This window comes from Stegostoma tigrinum, chromosome 2 (genome assembly GCF_030684315.1).
Source record: "Stegostoma tigrinum isolate sSteTig4 chromosome 2, sSteTig4.hap1, whole genome shotgun sequence".
Taxonomy (NCBI): Eukaryota; Metazoa; Chordata; class Chondrichthyes; order Orectolobiformes; family Stegostomatidae; genus Stegostoma; species Stegostoma tigrinum.
Window position 1 is genome coordinate 76,683,803 of NC_081355.1, and position 21,881 is coordinate 76,705,683.

At 41.0% G+C, this 21,881-nt stretch overlaps 1 protein-coding gene across 1 annotated transcript in view; it reads left to right on the forward strand.

Annotated features, from left to right (window-relative positions):
* LOC125466012 (serine/threonine-protein kinase 31-like) overlaps positions 1-21,881 on the forward strand; it is a 90,094-nt gene that overhangs the window by 51,047 nt on the left and 17,166 nt on the right. The window contains exons 13-21 of the mRNA XM_059654783.1: positions 7,129-7,245; positions 9,516-9,635; positions 10,107-10,238; positions 14,027-14,128; positions 15,925-16,005; positions 16,972-17,097; positions 17,324-17,449; positions 19,382-19,468; positions 20,070-20,219. Coding sequence (XP_059510766.1) covers positions 7,129-7,245; positions 9,516-9,635; positions 10,107-10,238; positions 14,027-14,128; positions 15,925-16,005; positions 16,972-17,097; positions 17,324-17,449; positions 19,382-19,468; positions 20,070-20,219 — 1,041 coding nt within the window. The remainder of the gene's footprint in view (positions 1-7,128; positions 7,246-9,515; positions 9,636-10,106; positions 10,239-14,026; positions 14,129-15,924; positions 16,006-16,971; positions 17,098-17,323; positions 17,450-19,381; positions 19,469-20,069; positions 20,220-21,881) is intronic.

The window sequence follows — 21,881 nt, forward strand, 5'->3', positions numbered from 1 at the left end:
AACGTCAACTTTTGTGCTCCTGAGATGCTGCTTGGCCTGCTGTGTTCATCCAGCTTCACACTTTATTATCTTGCTGCTGGTGGAGTTTGAATAGAACTATTTTGTTTCCCTCAAGGCTGATTCAATTTTAAGTCTATTTACATACTGTTGACCACTGCCCTCTTTGCAGTACTGCAGCAACTTCCCTGAGTCAGGAGGAGATTGATGGCGTGGCTTATGATACGGCAAGATTTTCCATTTGACTTTTGATTTTTATTTTAAGCAGTTAAGACTGTATCTCTCTCTGTTTTCCATAAGAGCTCGAACATGAAATGATTCATTGATTTAAGCTGCACATGACAGGACCTCCAGCAGCAGGTGGCAGCACTGATGGAGGGCTTTGAGCAAGGGAGCTGAGCAGTTCGCCCGGACCTCCATAAGCAGATTCTGACAGGGAGGAGGGGCAGCTGGAGCAATGGACTTCGGCTGGACTAAGGAAGAGTGACTGTTGTAAAGAGGGCTGAGGGAAGGGAATGGAATCAGAAAATAATTCCTTCCCAGTGTAACCCATCTAGACGTTTGTGTACATCTTGTAAATACTTCCTTATTTACCCTTCACTTCCTTTTCCTTTTCCATCCTTAATGAGCTGATGCCAGTTGAACAAGGCATCCTTGGCTTAATGATCTTTGAGCCATCTTTTTGTTCAGACTTGATGTCACATTTCTGCATTGTCAGTAGGATTCTACAGCACAGACATTAAGTTATGGTGGACAAGCTTGAGAGGCACTTGGCTAAGATGGAGGAGATGGTGAAGGAGTTGAAACTGGCCATACCATTGATGGAAACGAATGCTGCTGTGGGCCTTGGGTGTTCACATTTTGGCAGAGGGAATTGAGTCTTGAGCCCAGGCAGAGGCTTCCAATGTGCTTGCCCTTGAAACAAAGGAGGAAGGAGGCAGCATTTCAGGTTGGAAAGCCCATGTCCTGATGAGTAGGAAGCTGGACAAATTTTGAGGAATTCGGGAAACCTTTGATGGTCTGGCAGTTGAAGACTGGATGGAGAATGTATAGCATCTATGATCCTTGATGCAAGTGAGCAGGAATGGAGCGTCAGTGCGGAAAAGCCTATTGGGAAGAGGTAGGGTCCAGCTACACAAAGTGGTTCACATCTGATCTTTTGCACTGATAAGGGTCTCTGGGGACAACAGTAGCTTGACATAGTTACCGCAGAGGTTTTATGCTGTAAGCAATCTCGAGGGAGGATCTGGTTTTTGTGTCGCTGGAGCTGATTAAGTTTTTGATTGCAGCTTCCTCTTGGATCCTTTCTTCTGATTTGCTTGAGGCAGGGTGTTGAAGGACTGCCAAGCAGAAGCACTGAGGGATAGGAACATGTGAACAGATTTGAGGTGACCTAATAGTGACAGTCCTCCATTACCTCTCTTTGAAGCATGGGATCGCATTATTTTAATATCAGAAGTTTGTACCCCTAACACCAGGCAAGTGACTATTGGCACTGACTGAAATGTAAGCCTCAGGCTCATGAAGCAGGTTTCTCAAGTTGCTAAACAGCCAGCAGAGACCTCGTGCTTGCTGCTCTTTCTTCATGGTAAGCCTCATGTCTGATCGTGCCCAAAAGGATGCTCTCAGCAAATGTTGCCATTGTGACAGGGTGGGGCACTTCAAACGAGACTGCCCTCAACAACCACTGCTGTCAGCCACAGATATCTCCATCCATTTTTCCTTCTCTCACCATTGAGGCGGTGAGAGAGGAAGAGATTCGGTCTTGTGTGGAGCTGCGGGGACTTGTCCCACGTCAAATGTGGCAAGGAAGAAGTATCTTGCGGAATTGACACAGGATTGGAGGTGTCAATAACTACTTACTCGAGTCTGAGTGTCTGGCTGAGCAGTGCAAGCTGATTACTTCCCTCGTCTGGGTCTCAGAACCCTACAAAGCAATCATTCTCTGTCATGGCTACATGGAGCTCATCCTATCTGAACTTAAACATACTTTGACCTTGCTGCTCGTGCTGAAGGTGGATCCACCTACAAATGAAGTTCGAACTGTTTTAGTGGCAGGGAATTGGTCTTTTTTGTTACTCACCTACACCATCACTGTTCTTGAAAGCTCTTATCAGCTGCTTTCAGCTGATCAACATCAGGATTGACAGAACATCATGTGGAACATGTAGCACAGCTCCCCCACTTGTAACTCTTGGAGCCACCATCACCCTGTGGGAGGAGAGGGTAGGTTACCCATGCAGATTGCCAGTTTCTGTGACAAGTGTTTATTTTAATTAAGAATGCAAGTTGGTGACCTTAAAGCTGCAGCTGGCATGGACAGTGGACTAACTGGAATAGATGTCAATAACATCATTTCAAAGATGGATATGGATGAGTTGGAGCAGGCACAGGGGAGGCAGCTTGTTTCTACTCTCTCCAAGTATGGGGCGACTTTCAGTAAAGATGCTGATGACATTGGATACTGTGACATGGCAAACCACAGAAATGTGACCTGAAACTGACTGTCCAGGTAAGGCTTCATACTAATGGATCTCACACCATCCCTAGGAGGGAGCCTGAGACTTGGAGGAAGGTGTCATAGAACAGTTATCAAGTCCACATATGCCTCGTACAATCCTTGTGAGGAAGAAAGGTGGAAAAGTTAGGACTTTGATTGCTGGGAATCCAATGCAAAAGCTTACGATGCTTACTCTCCATCTAGGATTGAAAGAAAGTGGCAGGGGCTAACAGAGCCCAAACATCATTTTTGTGTATTTGTGAAGTCGCCCTGAGCCCATGCAGACTGCTGTCTTTCAATATCCCATTCAGTGATGGGTAATCTGTTATAACCATTGGCCAAAATCAAGACTGCAGAAATTATTTTTGCCTTTTAAGAACTCCAAATGCTTCCTCTTGTGTTGGATAAGGCTTTTGATGACATTTATTTCCAGGCCCTCCTAATGTATCTGGACAACACATTTGTCTCCATACAAGGAGACACTGTCTGAGAGCAGTCACTATCTTAGGGAGCTTCTCACAGTTTAACTTGATGGCGTTCACATCTAATTGAATGACAGGGCAACCTCAGTGGTCCAAATTGCCTGCTCCTCTTCCCAAGTTGCATTCAAACATATACCCCCTCAATTTCACTTTTCCAGCCTTTACCCACCTTCCCTCAATCCAACTGAACAGTTACTGCTATTGGACATTGTTGCCTCATTGCCATCTTTAGATCTGTGCCAGTCAACCTCTTTCCAATGCCATCAGCCTCCATTTTGTTGACTGCCTTTTATGTAGTGCTTTGTCAAATACTTCCTTAACAAATGCTTTCTAAGTGGAGTTTGTTACCCTTCATCAACCTTCTCTGTAATTTTGTCAAAAAATTCAATTTGGTTAGTCAAGCATGATCAGCTTCTTACAATTCAATACTGACTCCTTAATTAACCAAAACCTTTCTGAATATCTGTTTTTTTCGTTTTAACCTCCAGATATAGTTTTTTTGTTTGAAACCTTCTCAGTTGTTAAACTAACCCATATTAGGGTACCAAGACATTGCTAGCATGCCTTCTGAAAAAAGGAGTCCCATTTGCTACCCTCCTATCCTCTAGAAGCAGCTCCACATCTGCAGTAAATGGTATCCATCACCTGGATGATTCGACAGACAACATTAGCAGATCCCTGGATGGAGCTGAAGATGAAATTTAGAACTGTTTGTTGCTTTGGTCACCTGACCCTCACGGGGAGGGATCTTTATCCAAGAATCCAAAACTCCGTGCATGCCTGAGCCTCCAGAGAGACTGGTGTTCAGTGATATCCTAACAGCCCTGTTCGCCCTCAGCGGGGGCTATCACTGCCTGTGTGCTCGAACTCTTTATCCCTTCTGTCATGTGGCTGAGCAGTAGACTGCTGCTGGTGTTCCTGCCACTGCTGTTTTTGCTGATCTTGCTCTTCAGCAGTGGTCAAATTGTGGAACACACAAAGTTCTCACTTGTGCTTTAAGTCTGTGATGGGTGGGAAATGCAACTCATAAATGCCTGGGGCAGGATCCTGTCACCTTGGTCCCTGGGGCTGAGACTATGTTTCTGCTGTAGAGGATAAGGGCCATATCTCAACTCCTAAGCGGTTTTCTACTCTGCTATCCTTATACTTTGCCACTCCTTTCTTCCCAGGATCCTCCTTGAAAATTCTCCTCAAACTGTACTAATATTCACCTACAAACTGCTTTCCCCTCCCTATCCTGCCCATGGTCAACCCCCACCCTGTTACTCCATTTGAATATTTCACGTCCATTCTTGGTAGTCATATATCTCATCATCATTTTCTTGATGGTAAGTTAGAGAGCTTGGAGTGGGAGTGTACCAGTGACCATCTCAGCTGTGTTGCAGGAGGATGCCCTGGAGATCAGTAGGGTGGCAGTGCACACCATTGCTGAAGAACCAATGGGGGTGGACGTAGAGACTCGGTGAAAGCTCTACTTATTGAACTGCCACTCACGTTGAATTGGTACTATCAGTTTATTGATTGGCAGGGTTTGATGGGTGGGGAGAGGAGTGCAGTAACTAAATGGCTACTTGTGCAGGAAATCTGCAAACAGCTATCTCAATTTCAAGAGCCAGTGCCCCGGAACTGCCTGTGGGACCATCCCCGCTATTGTAAGTGCATATGGCTGTGGAGATTAGTGGTGGCTGCTGCTGCTCTTGGAATTGCTGTCCGTGCTGTGACACTGAAGGAAAAAGCACCACCATGTCACTGGGGCCCTGCCAATGAATATGTGCGCGTACGCAACCCCAAACCGCACCCCCCACCCCGTGCATTGCAGTCTAGTTCGTGGCAGGGTGACTTGCCTCTCAGACACATCCAAGGCACTTGAAATAGTCAGCAATATATTGCTGTCCAGTCGCACTGTTTTGTTTAGGGAGCTGGAACTGCTGCTGTCCACACAGGCCTCTAACTGTGGCTGAACTTGGAAATCCTTTTATGCACATATCAGATGTGTTTCACATTTCACTGACTTCCTGTGAGCTTGCTTCCATAAACCGCTGAGTTGCAGAGTCAGCATATGACCTGGGAATTACATCCTTCTAATTTATTTTTATAGTTGCCTTTTTGTGAGACCATAAGTATTGGGAACAGGGATGAACTTTTTGGCCCCTGGAGCCCACTCCACCAATTTTTCAATGGACTCAGTACTCAGTTGGCTTCTTGCCAAAGAATAGAGAATTTTTGCTGCACATGCTGCTGTGAAAGCCTCCCCTAGACTGGAAGTATCCCCTTTGCGGTTTTGCGTAGAGGCATTATAGTGCAGGAGGAGGCCATTTGGCTCATTATGCCTGCACCCATCCTTCAAAGTAGCGTTAGTACTTGGTACCAATCTCCTACTTTTCCCCGGTCATCCAATGCCACCTTGAATGTCTCAATTAAACCTGCAATAGTCTCACTTCCAGGCAGTGCAGTGCCATGCATTCCAACCCTAACTACTTGCCAAGTGAATAAAATGTTTCTCATATTATCCTTCTTCCGCAAAGATCTTAAGGAATGCTTCCTCATTTTTGTTCCATTTACAAGCAGGAACAGTTGGTTCGTATGTAATCTATCTACCCATGATTTTGAAAAACACTATCAGATTTCCTGTTCGCTGCCTTCACTGTAAGGAGACGAGTCCCAATGTCTTTGGTCTATCCTCATAATTGAAGTTTTTTTGTCTCAGGAACTATTGTTGGTAAATCACATCTGTGCTCCCCAGACTGTATATGGTACTCTAGCTGAAGTCTAACAATTATCTTATATAAGCTCATGGTAACCTCTTTGCCATTACACTAATGCCTATTAATGAAGCTTGAGGATACTCTATGCTTTACCTCTCCTACCTGTCCTGCCACCTTCAATTAATGCGCTTATACACAACCAGGCCCTCTGTTCCTGCACCCTGTTTAGAATTGCACCAGCTGTTTCATATTGTCTTTCAATGTTCTTCCTACTGAAGTACATCGCCTCTCACATCTCTATATTGAAACTGATCTGCTGCCTTTCCACCCACTCCAATTTGTCTTTTTTTGAAGTTCTATACTCTGCTCCTCAGTTTAAAGTTCTTCTAAATTGTGCGTCATTTGCAAACTTTGAAATTGTCCTGTGCACACCAAGATCTAGATCATTAATATATAATAGAAAAAGCAAGGATTCCAACATCCCCAGGAACTCCACTACAAACTTTCCTCCAGCCTGAAAGTATCCATTGACCATTACTCTATTTCCTGTCACTCAGATAATTATGTATCCACATTGCCGCTGACCCTTTAATACCATGACCTATAAGCCAAGACAGTTGTGTGACACTGTATCAAGCACCTTCTGCGAATCTAAGTATATTATTATCATCAACATTACTCTTATTGATCTTTTCTGTTACCTCTGCAAAAAAGTTCTAGTGAGTTAATTAAACATAATTTTTCCTTTAGGAATCCATGCTGACACTTTCCGATGAATTCATCTTTTCTCTTAAAACAACTAACTCTATCCTGAATAATTGTCTCCAGAAACTTCACAGCACTGCAGTTAAACTGATCAGTATGGGCTTATCCTTGCAGCCTTTTTTGAACAAGGCTGTAATGCTTGCAATGTTCTGGTTTTCTGACATCCATCCTCTTCATTTGATCACGTCGTCAAATTTTTCTTTCTTGCATGTGCAAATTTTATTATTTTTGCCTTTCTCAATTTTTCTCAACAATATTTTTGACTCTGAATTTTTCAGGTATGTACATTTTGAAGGGAAAGGGTTTCTCATTAAATGTGCATGCTTTTATTTATTAGAATGGTGTATAAATTCAGTCATGTCTCTACCTGGGAATAGCTAATATTGAACGGAAATAATTTACCATAAGAAATATAGCATACTGTTTTACTGAAACAAATAAAATGGTGCAGTATATTTTGTTTAATTTCTAAATTGCAGATATTGGGATTGCAGAAAATAGCAATATTATTGGCAAATCTCTGCGGTTGTGTAGAAATTGCATGAATGATTTCTACCTAATTTGGATTGTTACATACTATGCTTTTTGTTGGATGCTTTTTCACTGAATTATTTCAAAACAGCTTATTGCACCAAAGTGCACTGAAGCATCCAGGTGACTTCTTTTTTTTCTATTCTAGTTTTTTGACCTGAACTCAAGTGTTTCATTGACTTCAGTGGACGTAATCAATGATGTTGATGTTATACTGGATCAAGCTGAACAAGATGTTTGCAAAGAACTTGAAATTTCAACCACCGTAAGTTTTCAACCAATGTTGTGGTTTAAAGCAATTTTATAACATAAATATGAAAATTAAATGGCTATTTGTGGCCGATGCCAGCGCTAGCTGAAGCACTGTGCATTGGACAAAATCACATCAATTTAGAACTTAAGTAATTATACTTGTGCACATTCTTAAAAACTGAGAACCTTTAAATTGAATTGTATGTGGTGCTGCCACCCAACACGGCATTTCACTGTGTGTATGACGTATGAAAAGAGAATTGATTAGCCAGTATGAATCATACAGTTACGTTGGTCAGTCTGGTTACAGATCCCAATAGCTGTTTTTTATTTATTCATTTTATTGTATGTGGGCGTTGCTGGCTGGCCAGCATTTCTAGTCCAACCGTAGTTGCCCTTGAGAAAGTGGTAGTGAACTGCCGCTTTGAACCACTGCACTCCACCTGCTGTAGGTTGACCTGCAATCGCATTGGGAAGGAAATTCTAGGATTTTTGACCCAGCGACTGAACAGCGATATAGTTCCAAGTCAGGATGGTCAGTGGCTTGGATGGAACATGAAGGTGGTGGTGTTCCCGTATATCTGCTGCCCTTGTCCTTCCGGATGGCAGTGGTCGTGGGTTTGGAAGGTGCTGTCTGAGGATCTTTGAATTTCTGCTGTGCGTCTTGTAGGTAATACACACTGCTGCTACTGAGTGTTGGGTGGTGGAGGGAGTGGATGTTTGTGGATATAGTGCCAATCAAGTGGGCTGCTTTGTCCTGGATGGTATCAAGCTTCTTGAGTGTCATTGGGGCTGCACCCATCTAGGCAAGTGGGGAGTATTCCATCACGCTCTTGGCTTGTGCCTTGTAAATGGTGTGCAGACTTTGGGGAGTTAGGAGGTGAGTTACTCTCCACAGTGTTCCTGGCCTCCGACCTGCCCTTGTAGTCAGCCCAAGCCTGGATATTGTCCGGATCTTGTTGCATTTGGGTACAGACTGCTTCAGTATCTGAGGAGTCATGAATGGTGCTGAACCTTCCCACTTGAATGAATCTGTGATTGTAAGTCTTCTAAAAGGCTCCTCCCAATACAGGTTGCCTTCCAATATTTCTTTGAACCATTTGCTCATGCACAGCTTCACGTGACTGTGGTGAATTATCATACTAAAGAATACCAGCACTCCTATCACTTGTAAATTATAGAGCACAGAATCTCTACTGTTTGAGAAGGCCATTTGGCCCATCGAGTCCACACCAACCGTCCAAAGAACATCTCTTTCAGATCCATCCCTATCTTTGTAATCCTGCATTTCCTGTGGCCAATCGACCTAATCTTCACATCCCTGGATGCCAGGGGTAACTTAGCATGGCAAATACGGCCAACCTGCACATCTTAAGACTCTGGGAGGAAACCAGAGCACCCGCAAAGACATGGAAAAGGTCTGTCTGGAATTTGCACTGTCACCTGAGGGTATAATCGAACCCAGATCCCTGGAGCTGTGAGGCAGCAGTGATACCCCATGAACTGCTATGCTGCCCATGTTACAAACTGTCTGTATTTGAGAATGTAAGTTGTCTGCAGGACCGCAGCACCACACTGACCAAGCAAGTTATTATATAAAATCAACTATGAGTGAGGAAAGGCAGATGAGTAAATTAAATGGAAGAACAATGCAGCACGTTACAAAATGATCAGAATGGAATTAATATACAGTATAGGCAAGGAAGAAAATACTAACATCATATGAATACTAAATGGAAATCCCTGAAAATATTTGTGTTTCAAAGCACTATTTTAGATTAGATTAGATTCCCTACCAGAAGACTTTCAATCATTGATGTTCATTTCTGCAAGGTTCAATAAGGTGGCTCTTCACCACTGTTTTGAGGGCAATTGGCAATGGACAATAAATACTGGCCCTGTCAGTGACGCTTTATACCACAGAAAAAAGTGTTTTTTTGCTGAACTGATAGTGTTTTGTCCTATGCTATCTGCACACATTGAGATATGAATGTTCCCGATCTCTCTCCAATTGCGACCCATGTGGCCGTTTGGGGAGGCGACTTCTTTCCAAATAGTTCGGGCTGAATTTAGAATTTCAGAGGTGAAAGAACTCCCTCGTTAACTACGGTCCAATTCTTCCTTTAGCACAGTATTTTAATATTCTTTTGTAATTGTTTATTATTTAATACCTGCATTCAGGATGTAGGAATTTTGATTATTTTTTCTTAGTGGAGGTGGACGTTTTTATTTGGTCATTGTGTAATAATTTTATCAACTGAAACTTTATTTCCTGCATTAAAGCAAAAAGATGATGCTGACATGAAGATAATCCATAGTGCTTACAACAAAGTGATGCAGGAGATCATCAAGGAACAAGACCTCCTTTTGGTTATACAAAATAAGTATGAAGCCAGCGTTCAGGTACTTCTGTATATTCAAAACTTGACTTGTTTTTACAAGCCTGTTCTAGTGGCAGTTTCAGTCTGGCAATACATCAGTCAAAACAACTTATTTCTTAATAGAAGATTTTACTACTTCCTACTTCTTGGTACATAAACATGTTACACTTGGAATACTTTATGTTTCTTAATATGAAACATAGGAAAATATGAAGAAAGTAGTAATGTGTTCTTCCTCTATTGGTGCAAACTCAGCAAATAATGGTTCGATTTAGTATATTTCTGTTTTGACACTGGGATAAGGTGATCTGCAATGATGTGGTAATTGTGGATTCATCTTGCTGTCTGATCAGTCTGGTTAAATTCACTGGAGCTACAAGTTAATCATATTGGTGGTCTTAACTTCCTATTAAATAATCCTGACTTATATTTGATTAATATTTAGAAATGGTAAATTCCTGTTCTCTCTTTTTTCATCTTCCATCCTTTGTAGTTTAAGGAAGAAGTTGGACAGTGGCTTAATCTTTATCCCAGTGTTGAAGATCTGTTATCAATCAAAAGATCTGTGAAGAATCTTAAAGCTCAATTGAGATGGAAACTGGTTGAAAAGAACAATTTAGAAGATGTATGTACCAATTAAATAGTGGGCGAACTATATGTTTATGTCTGTTACACTTTGTAACGATCCCCTGCAAAGTTTTATGTCCTTTTTATTTGTTTATAAATTTGAAAAGTTGCTTTCAAAATTCTAATTGTGACTTGCACAGAAGGAGGCTGTTTGGCCCAATGTGTCCGCGCTGGCTCCCCAGTGATTCAGTGCTATTCCCCTTTCTCTTTCCCATAACCCTGACTATTGTTTCTACTCAACTAATCATCAAATACCCTCACTTGAATCTGCCAATAAGTATGATGTAGGCAATGTGTTCCAGACCCTAACTCACTGTTTGAAAAATATTTGCTTTCATCACATTTACTTCTATGGCAAGTTACGTGATATAAGAATTAGGAGCAGGAGTAGGCCATCTGGTCCCTCGAGCCTGCCCGCCATGTAATAAGATCATGACTGATCTTTGAGACTCAGCTCCACTTACCCGCCACTCACTATAACCCTTAATTCCTTTACTGGTCAAAAATTTATCTAGTCTTGCCTTAAACACATTCGGTGGGGTAGCTTTCAACCACTTCATTTGGCAGGGAATTCTACAGATTCACAACCCTTTGGGTGAAGAAATTCCTCCTGACCTCAGTCCTGCATCTGCTTCCCTTTATTTTGAGGCTATGCCCCCGAGTCCTAGTTTCACCTGCTAGCGGAAACAACCTCCCTGCCTCCACCTTATCTATTCCCTTCATAATCTTATATCTTTCTATAAGATCCCCCCTCTTTCTTCTGAATTCCAATGAGTATAAGCCCAGTCTAATCAGTCTGTCCTCATAATCCAACCCTCTCAACTCTGGAATCAACCAAGTGAATCTCCTCTGCACCCCCTCCAGGTTTAGTACATTTCTTCTCACGTAAGGAGACCAAAACTGCACACAGTACTCCAGGTGTGGCCTCACCAGGACTCTCTTACAGTTGCAGCATAGCCTCCCCGTTTTTAAACTCCATCCCTCGAGCAATGGCAGACAAAATGCCATTTGCCTTTTTAATCACCTGCTGCATATGCAATCCCAGCTTCAGCAATTCACAGGATGAGAAGGCCAATTTAATAACTGGGAATGAGGACACCCAAGTCCCTTTACACAGGAGTGTGCTGCAATTTTTTACCATTTAAAACATGGTCTATTTTGTCGTTATTCCTACCAAAATGGATGACCTCACACTTACCAACATTGTACTCTATCTGCCAGACCTTTGCCCACTCGCTTAGAATATCTATATCCCTCTGGAGACTTCCAGTGTCTTCTGCAAACTTTGCTCTACCACGCTTTGTCCCCAACTCCAAATCATCTATGTAAATTGTAAACAATTGAAGCGCCAGGATTGATCCCTGAGGAACACCATTAGCCACTGACTGCCAACCAGGAAAACACCCATTTACCCCTACTCTTTGCTGTCCACTGGTCAATCAATCCTCTATCCATGCCAATACATTGCCTGTAATACAGTACAGCTTTATCTTATATAGCAGCCTTTGGTGTGGCACCTTGTCATTGCCTCTGGAAATCCAGATACACCACATCCAAAGGTTCTCCATTGTCCACCATGCAAGTAATGTTCTCAGAATTCCACCAAATTAGTTAAACATGACCTACCCTTCATGAACCCATGCTGGGTGTTCCCATTGGGGCAATTTACGTCCAGATGTCTTGCTGTTTCTTCTTTAATGATAGATTCAAGCATTTTTGCCACTACCGAAGTTAAGCTAACTGGCCTGTAGTTAAGTGCTTTTTGTCTACTTCCTTATTTAAACAGTGGCATCACATTAGCTGTTTTCTAATCTGTGGGAACCATCCCAGAGTCCCATGAATTTTGGTAATAATTACAAGTGCATTTGCTATTGCCCCCATCACCTCTTTTTAGTTCCCTGGGATGCATTTCATCAGGGCGAAGAGACTTGTCTACCTTTAGCACCATTAGCTTGCCCAGTACTGCTTCCATGATAGTTTCTAGGTCCTCACCTGCTATGACGTCCTTGCCATTAGTTTTTGGCATTTTATTTGTGTCTTCCACTGTGAAGACCGACACAACATAACTGTTTAATGTCTCGGCTATTTCCTCATTCCCAGTTATTAAATTGGCCTTCTCATCCTGTAAAGTACCAACGTTTACCTTCGCCTCGCTTTTACGATTTACATAGTTATAGAAACTTTTGCTGCCTGTTTTTATATTCTGAGCTAGTTTGCTGTCATAATCTATCTTACTATATAATTTTTTTGTGGCTGTTGGCCTTTAAAGATTTCTCAGTCTACTAGTTTCCCACTACTCTTTGCTTTTTTGTACGTTGATTTTTTTTTCAATCTGATATACTCCTTTATTTCGTTAGACATCCATAGCTGTGTTTCTCTTTTCCTGCAGTTAAATCTGTGATATCTGTGCACTACCATTCTCGATCCTTTTGTGAGAAGGAAAGATTTCTGCCATCTACTGTATTTAGTTCCCAAATGATTTCAAAACTTACAGCAAATCTAACAACAATTGCTGCTAGGTCTTTAAGTTCACCTGAATGCCCATACACCAAAAAAAGACTTGTATGACACCTTTCATGATCAATGGATATTCCAAAGAGCATTACATTATTTGTTTCTGCTATGAGGGTTCTGTAGAGCTAATCTCAATAGAGGCCCAAGCTAGTGCCATCCTTATCTGGTTTCCCCTACATGTGACTCCAGACTCAAAATGTTGTGGTTCCTCCTTAACTATCCTCAATCATGGCAACACAGTTCAAGGGCACCCAGGGTTGGGAAACAAATGCTGGCTTTGTGAGGAATGTTCACACTATGTGAAAGAATTAAGATTGAAACAAGCAACCAGTCTCTATACTGTACAAGATACAAAAGTGCTTTCAAATGAAATCAGGAATACTGGTGCCATAATAGTTGTATTTAGATGAATTTCGGATTCTAGTTGATTTCAAGATAATGAAATTAGATCTTTATATTACTTGCTGGCCAAATTGACTACTGAACGGTGAAGTCGATCTTCTTTTATTAAGCCAGACGTCCTCCAAGCTGCTGTAAAGGATACCACAGGAAATCCATTGGTATAAGTTGAGGATTTTGGACAGCTGGGCTTGGATAAATTTTACTCCTCATTAACTGTCTTTTGAGAAAAACACACTTGTTTGTTATTGTACCAGTAGGTTTTATTAACTAATTTTTGGTTTGAAAATGAGAATTTGGGGCAGTTAGTAAACCAACTATAAACATCAAATGTTGCTTTCTGTTTTGTCATTGGATAATCTGGGAAAAATCTTTTGAGTTGTAGTAGATATATCTGGAAGAAATTAATCCTTTATGAATAGTAGTAATGGTAAATGCTATGTTGTAGATTAACACGTGGCCCTGCATACATTTATTAGAATTTAGCGTTAGTGTGGCAGAGCAGTGGCTCAGTGGTTAGCACTGCTGCCTCACAGCACCAGGGACCCAGATTTGATTCCAGCCCCTAGCAGCTGCCTGTGTAGAGTTTGCACATTCTCGCAATGTCTGTGTGGATTTCTTCCAGGTGCTCTGGTTTCCCCCTATGGTTCAAAGATGTGGAGGTTAGGTGGATTGGTAGTGCTAAATTGCCCATCGTGTCCAGGGACGTGCAGGGTAGCTGGGTTAGCCATGGAAAATGCAGGTTTTCAGGGATGGATTCGGGAGATGGGTCTGGGTTGACTTAATGGGCTTGCTCCCACACCGTGGGGATTCTATGCTTAATTATTTTCCTCTCTAAATGCTACATAACATTTACATGTAATTTTCCTTTAGTTGGGTAGTTATGATCAAATAAAGATACAGGAGATGAAGGAAGAAATACGTAGACTTAGAGATGACATCTATGAAGAGATCTGCCGTGAGCAAAGAGAATATGTAAGGATTTTGATTTTGCTTTTAAAATAGTATTTGCAGTATTATTGCCTCTTTACATTTTGAATGGCTGTTATTTACTTAAATGGTGCAAGCTAAAGACTTGGTGTCATGGATGAGATAATTAATAACAGTAAAAATTTGGGCATGCTTAATGTCAACAAAAGCCAAGAAGTGCGAAGACTAGAAATTTCAGGCAAAAACAGAAGTGCCCTGTAGGCAGGTCGTCATCTCTGGGAACAGCAGAGAACCCCCATTAGCTCTGATGAAGCATCCAATGTGGAAATTTACTGTTCACTTGCTTGCTGACTCCCACCAGCGTTTTCCAATCCATGCATTCATCTCACAAAGTTGAAATTTTAAGACCAGACTTTTAGAAGGTAGATTCTTCCAAGAGGTAAAACTTTCGAGAGGTGGAAATCCAGACCAGGTGCAGAAAATTGCCAGTAATGCCACTGGTTACTAGTCCTAGGTCTAGATTCAACAGGGAGCAGCTGCCCTGGGTTATCTAGAAATATTTTTGATGAGGGAAGAACACTTGCAAAAAAGACTTTTAGTAGACTGTTTCCATCAATGCTGCTCCCAAAACTAACACAAAGGGTTTGGAAAATGAAGCATCTTGGGCCAGTTTTGGTCACCTTACGTAAGGGATGCAGTTGCAGTTCAAGGAGATTCACTCGGTTGGTTGCAGAGATGACAGGTTTGTCCTGTAGAGTTTGAGCAGTTTGGGCCTGTGCTCACTAGAGCTTAGAAAATTTGAGAGGCGATCTAATTGAGGTATAAAAGATACTGAAGGAGATTGACAAAGTCGACGTCGGAAGAATGTTTCCTCTTACGGAAATTTCTGTAGAATGAGAGCTCGTAATTTTAGCGTTAGTGGTAGCAGATTTTAAAATGGAGGAGTAATCCCTTCTCTTAAAAGGGTCATAAAGCTGTGGAACTCACTGCTCCAACCAGTCGTGTATACTGTAACATTGAATAAATTTAAGATGACAGTAGAGTTTTTTTTTAAATTACTAACGCATTGAAGGCTTATGAAGAGCAGGCAGGAAAGTGGAGTAGAAGCCAAGGTGAGATCGAGGGTCTGAATCGTGCTATTCCTGCTCCTGGTTCTTGTGTTATATTCTGTGGAAGAATTTTTGTTTCACACTTTCAGTATATATTGTATGTCACTTTTTTCTTTTAAATTTTAAAATTGTCTGTTAATTTCTGCTGTTGTAGTGTCACGAGCCCTGAACCGTAACGTAGCTCAGGTTAAATGATGCATTTGATGCAAGTTAAGTTATAGAGTTTGATTAATTTAAACTAATATGGAACTGTGAAGGCACTGGTTCCATAGTGAAATATTGCACTTGCAAGTCCATCGGAAGGTATAATGTTGGTGCATTCATGTGCAATGGTGTACGCTGGAGTGGAATATTGTGACATCACCACAACTTAGTGAGATTCAAGTTCTTTTCTGGACTCTGTTTCCATCTTGTTATACAGAGATACTAAGCATAAACCAGGCATATTTATATAAGGTGTCAGAAAATTAGAACTATAAGTCAACTTTTTTGTTATCATTGAGGTGTTTATTTTCAGCTACTGTTGTTACTCTTAAAGTGGAAATGATGGCAAGATCCAGGTATAGTTTTCTAGTTGGTGCTTTAGCAACCAATATTCACTGTTACTTTGGAACAGCTAAAGATCATTTTCTGCATCTGCACTAAAGGTTACCCTTTGGGGGGAAGTTCACCTTAGGCTTGTATTGATTTTGCTATGTTGCTCTGGTGAATGTGTCTCTATTCACTTTACAGGAAAAACTTGGTGATGTAGTTCATAATTGGTTTCCTGAACTTCCTCTCCTCTATCCTGAAGCAGCAATCAAGACTTACATGGTAATTAGCTTGAGTACATACTGTAATGTTCAGATTTTCATTTTTGCAGTCTTTCATTTTTGAGAAAATGTAGCTGCAAATCTTAACAGCAAAAGTAGTTTCTGTAGTACTAACATGCTTCCATTATGCCATTTCTGAGAATGCTGGGTACACACCGACAGGAGTATAATAGCTCTCTTTAATTGAGAAGCGGGAAAATGAATCCAATGGATGAAGAAAACTGATGTGCATTAATGGTTTCAAATGTCTATGCTTTGGAAAACCATAAGGATTGTTTGTAGCTTGTGTGTTTTAAGCTGTTATATGTTTAACCAACCTTAAGATAAGCTCTTGATCCTACCCTAACTAAATGCACCGTTGTGTGCGCTGTGTGGTCACAGCCACTATGTGGACAGCACTACTGCCTCACAGAGCCGGGGACCCGAATTTGATTTCAGCTCCCACAGTCCAAAGATCTGTAGGTTAGGTGACTTGGCCATGCTAAACTTGCCCTGTAGTGTCTAGGGGTGTACGGGCTAGGTGGGTTAGCAATCAGAAATTAGGGGTTACAGGGATAGGTGGGATGCTGTTTGGAGGGTTGGTACACACTCGATGGGCTAAATCGACTCTTTCCACACTAGGGATTCTATGAAACACATGAGTAGCTTTTTATGCTACCTCAGTCCCCATTATATGCTTGGTAATCTAACACGATCTTAAGGTGCTTCTTGAACATATAATATCTTGTCGGTAACAAGCTATTGTGAAATTGGAAGTGCAATAATTTTGACTATAAATAACAGAATTTAAAGTTATGGACTGAACACAGCTAAAAAAGTATAATGGTAACTTTGGTTGCAATCTGCAAATGATTTTGAAAGTTAAAGAAGTAAATGGAGCATTTCATTTGAGGTTTTCTAAAGTCCTGCTTCCTTGACCATACCCTCACCAAATAACATGTTCTGGTAATACCCTCTTTATGTTTAGCAATCTGCTGGCCTACTCACTGACAGCCTAGAGCGGGATTTGTTTGACCCAGAACCCATGAAAGAACTCAGCAGCAAGCGACCATTGGTGTGCTCTGAAATTAAATCCCAGAAAATCCTTTTGAAGGTAGCAAAGTTTTAGAAGTAGATTTATAAATATGTTGTTTTATTAGTATCTTTCTATTGAGTATGTATTCATGTATTCTTCCTCCTCCACACTTGCTCCTTCCATTTGATCCACTTTATCATAAATAGCTTGGGGACAATTTTAACTTCTGTTGTGTTGCTGTAGACTGCAGTTTGTGTTTTGTTTTCTCATTTTCCTTGATAAAATACATCTATTCCTTTAATAGGGTTATTCTGTAGATACTGCTACAGAAGCCAAAATGATAGATAGAGCTGCCCAATATCACAAAGCTTGGTCTGTGTTGAAGGAAGAATCTGGACTTCTGCCTGTTCTCTACCTGTTGGCTTGCAAGGTGGGTTGAAAAGCACTATATTAATCTAGAAGAGACACAGGCAATACCTACAAGATTTATATGCTGCTTTTAAAGCAGGATAAGATGCCATGTGGTGAGAATTACAGCAATTAAGCAAAAATGGATGCAGAGACAAAGCATGGAGTAATTAAAATTTTGGTTGAAGGGGTAAGTTTAAAGCCCCTCTTAAAAGGAGAGGGAACTGGAGATGAGGGCACATATAAATTAGGTTACTAAGCACTCATTTGCTGGTGGCATGAGAGAACAAATAGTGGCACAAGAGGGCAAAATTGGAGGAATCCCATTCTGGAGGAGTTGCTCGGCTAAAGAACGTTTTAGAGATGAGGGTAGGCCATAATCCATTTAAGCACAAGACTGATAATTTTAAGTTTGTATTGAGGGACTGGAAGCCAGAGCAGTTTAGCAAGCATTAAAAAAAAAGGAACGTGAAACTTGCTGAGGATAGAAAACACATCAAAGCTTTGGCTGAGCTAAAGTATACAGTGTGTGGAGGTTTGAAGCTGGATAGGAAAGCATTAGAATAGTTGAATCTGGAAGAAATGAAATTGTTTGTAATGTTTTCTGCAGCAAATAGGGGGAGACATTATGCCACGAAGGTGAAACTCGGAACTCTTTCTGTCAGACCCCATATCATCTCTGATAATCAGCTTGAGTTCAAAGAGCATGGTGAGGTTGCAACTTATTGTTGCTCAACCAATTGCCCAGATGGCAGGGGAAATAGTGGTGAGGTTGCCAAGTTTGTGGTGGGATTCAAGGTGATGGCTTCAGATTTCCCACTGCTTGACTAGAAGAAAGACATTCAACTAGTATTTCAATGTCAGACTGGCAGTCTGTCACTACACAACAGGAGAAGGATCAAGGTAATGGGCAAAGGAAAAACTGGGTGCCATGAGTATACTTGTGGGTACCAGGATGGCACAGTGGTTAGCACTGCTGCCTCACAGCACCAGGGACCCAGGCTCAATAACAGCCTTGGGCAACGGTCTTTGTGGAATGCTCCCTATGTCAGTGTGGGTTTCCTCTCTCAGTCCAAAGATGTGCAGGTTAGGTGGATTGGTTATGGGAATTGATGGGGGAGTGTTCTGGGTGGGATGCTGTTTGGAGAGTTGGTATAGACTTAATTGGCTGAATGTCCTCTATCTGCACAGTAGGGATCCTATGATTCTCTTCTACAATTCTGTGGAATTTTACCCCATATCTATACATAATGTTATTGATGGACTCAGTTTTGAAGTGGAGGACACAAAAGATTTATTCTTGGCAACTCCAGGCAGAAATATGAAGGGACTAAAAGGTGAACCAGTTTTTGGAAATGTCTTGGTAACAATTTCATGGCGATGAGTGGAAATAATTTTTGGTTTCGTTGAGCTAAACAGTGGAGAGAAGGCATTGAAGGAGCATGGTGTTGAGCATGCCAAAGGCTGAAGGGGACAAGGAGTGGAAATGCACCATTATCAAAGTCACTGCTAGTGCCAGCAGGAGAATGCTAAACCACTGGAAACGCACAGCAAGTTTTTTGATGTGTTAAAGGAAGAAGACAAGCTCATGCTCCCGGTGTACACTGACAGGATTCAGAACTTTATTTTTCACAAAGTGTATTGTCCAAAATAGTGGTGCTGTGAGGCAGCAGTGCTAACCACTGTGCCATCCTGGTACCCACAAGTATACTCATGGCACCCAGTTTTTCCTTTGCCCATTACCTTGATCCTTCTCCTGTTGTGTAGTGATATCTGTTCATGTTCTGATGGATGTGATCTGTATTTTGTGTCAATAAAGTAGTAACTTTGCAGAGTTATAGTTACTGAATGCAATGCAACAAATGTACGAAGATATAAAGGTTAAGTCTGAGTAAAGATCATTTTAGTAGACTGATATTGTGTTCCTATTCTATCTCTCGCTCGCTGTCTCTAGTCTGAACCAGTGACTTATGTTATGGTACCATTTTATCCAGGATGGTGTTTGAAAACTGTGCAGACCACCAAGCCTTTAGCCTCAGAGGTGAGTTTTATTTAATTATTGATCTGATCTTGGTGCCAAGTGCAAAGTAAATGAGTTAGTAACTTGAGTTAAAATACTTGAAGAAATTTCACACACACTTAATAACTAATGGGTAACATCTAACTCCCAAATCTTCTGGCATGGCTCAACGTTGTGCGGGTTCCATTTATTTCTTGTGTTACCCTGAAACTGTCCACAAGGTCTCTAATATAATCACAGTCTTCTCATTATGTCCAGTTCTTGCTCCACTGGGACTTCAAACCTAGTTTAATAAATGCTCACGAGGTGATCATTTTGGATTGCTGTCGTCACCTAGATTTTAAGTTGTGCTGTCTGCTTCATGTCTGTCTAGATGCAGGCAATCTTCAGTTTCTTTTAAATGTTGAAGATTTCACAATCTGTACACGTCATCTGGCTATGCGTGTGAGTTCCCGTTAAGATAATTTTCGGAGTTTAGATTTTTGCATGAAACCTAACCTTCCAGCAGTCTTCATTTGAAAACAGTAGGCTGATTTTCAATGCTTGCGTCGTCAGACTAGTAATTTCAATAAACATCTGGTTTCCTACTTAAAATGTGTTTCATCTGCATTTGTGTTCGAAGGAGTTTTGTAAAGTAATGCAAGGAGTAGCAGTTGGTCTACAGACACTTCACAACTTGAGTATTGTTCATGGCGCTCTGCATCCACACAATGTATTTGCTATAAACCGTGAACGTGGAATTGTGGGAGACTTTGATTTTACCAAGAGTGCCGTAAGTATTTTGGTATAGTGCAAAATTTGCTACAAATGTGTATTTACTTGTGAATCACACTTGGGTTTTTACTTTTCCGCATATAACACAGCTTCTGTTAATTTTGTTTTGTCTGTTATTTTATAATAGGCGAATCTATTTTAACATGTTTCTTTTTTAAACTTATTTGTTGATTTTCCGTACAACATACCACCCTGTTTTGTGCTTTAGCATGGCACGAACGTCCTTGGTCGTGAATCGAAACAGAAAATGTTGCAACATTCATAGGAAATTAATTAACACATAAGAGAATGCAGTATGGATATAACTCTACATCAGAGCTATTATAGGTAGGCTGAAAATGATGCTTAACTACAACTGATCATGATGAGTCAGGACATTGTCACAACTCACTGGGGTAGTGCACCGGACATTAAGTCCTGCAGTTCCTGCAATTGTCACAAAAATTTGTAGATTTTAAAGTAAGTACAAAATCCCCCGACTTAACTGTTAGAATCAGATTGAAACAAACCGTGCAACAGATTTATCTACTTAACGTGAATTTCTGTTCAATGCAAGGAATTGCATTCTAGCTACAGGTGAATCATTACAAACTGTCAGCATATAACAGTACTATTTAAAATGCCCCATACACACACGGGTAGACAGAAATGTACAGATGGGAAGGAAGGAACACATGGATGGAAGGGAGAAGCTAAAAAGACAGCTGTCAACTCCTATTGAGTTGCTTCTAACTCATTTGAGAGCTTTTTCCTGATTTTGTTTTTTTCCCTTCCTGCATGCTTCCTCTGGTTTGCAAGAGGCGCAGGGTTGCTGCTTCACTTGGAAAATGTTTCTGATTTATCAATGAAAAGTCCCAGATTCAGTGACGACTGAAGAAAATTTTAATTGACGTTCTTCAGTATTAAAGTGAGTTTTGACTGCAGAGAACTGAGAAATCCCTTCTGAACTGGTTGATATCAAATCCTTTCACTGTAACTTGTTCCCAACTCCAAATTGTTCAGTTTCCTGACAACCAATCACACAGTTGTTGGCAGGCAAAAGGCCTTTGTCTCTGACAACTAGTCACTAGTCCATAAACCAGTCGACTTCTTGCCACTTTGTCCTAAATCCGTACACAGTCCTTTGGCTCCTGTTCTTTTGCAACCACTCCAGTTACTATCTGTTCAAACAGATGTTTACGATGCTAGCTGTGGATGTTGGGTTCCCTGCTTTTCAAAACATGCAGCCATCCGTTCAGAACCCTGGTTTTAAAACTTCTTTTTCTCATTTCAATCCTCAATTTTAAAAGCACCAGTATCGAGAGACACGCCTTACAATGGGTGCAGGCTGAAATTTTGAAGAAAGGAAATTACAGATAAATTTAAAAATTCAGATGTAATTATTTTGCAAAGAGTCAGCTAATGAATATAATAGTGTGTTAATACTACGCAAGCATTTAATATCTAGTGCTCGACAAAGATCAAATCGAGTAGGAGTAGCATAATTAGGTATTGATATTTTCAGAAAAAGTCAAGATTATGTGCCCATATTGACTTTCATAATACATAATGTTAAAGATATTAGATGAATCCACAATGAAGATAAGGAAGATGGCTATGCTCGGAATTACTTGACATTAATGTGACTGTGGGCCCAAGAGGAAGATGAGACACTGCTTTA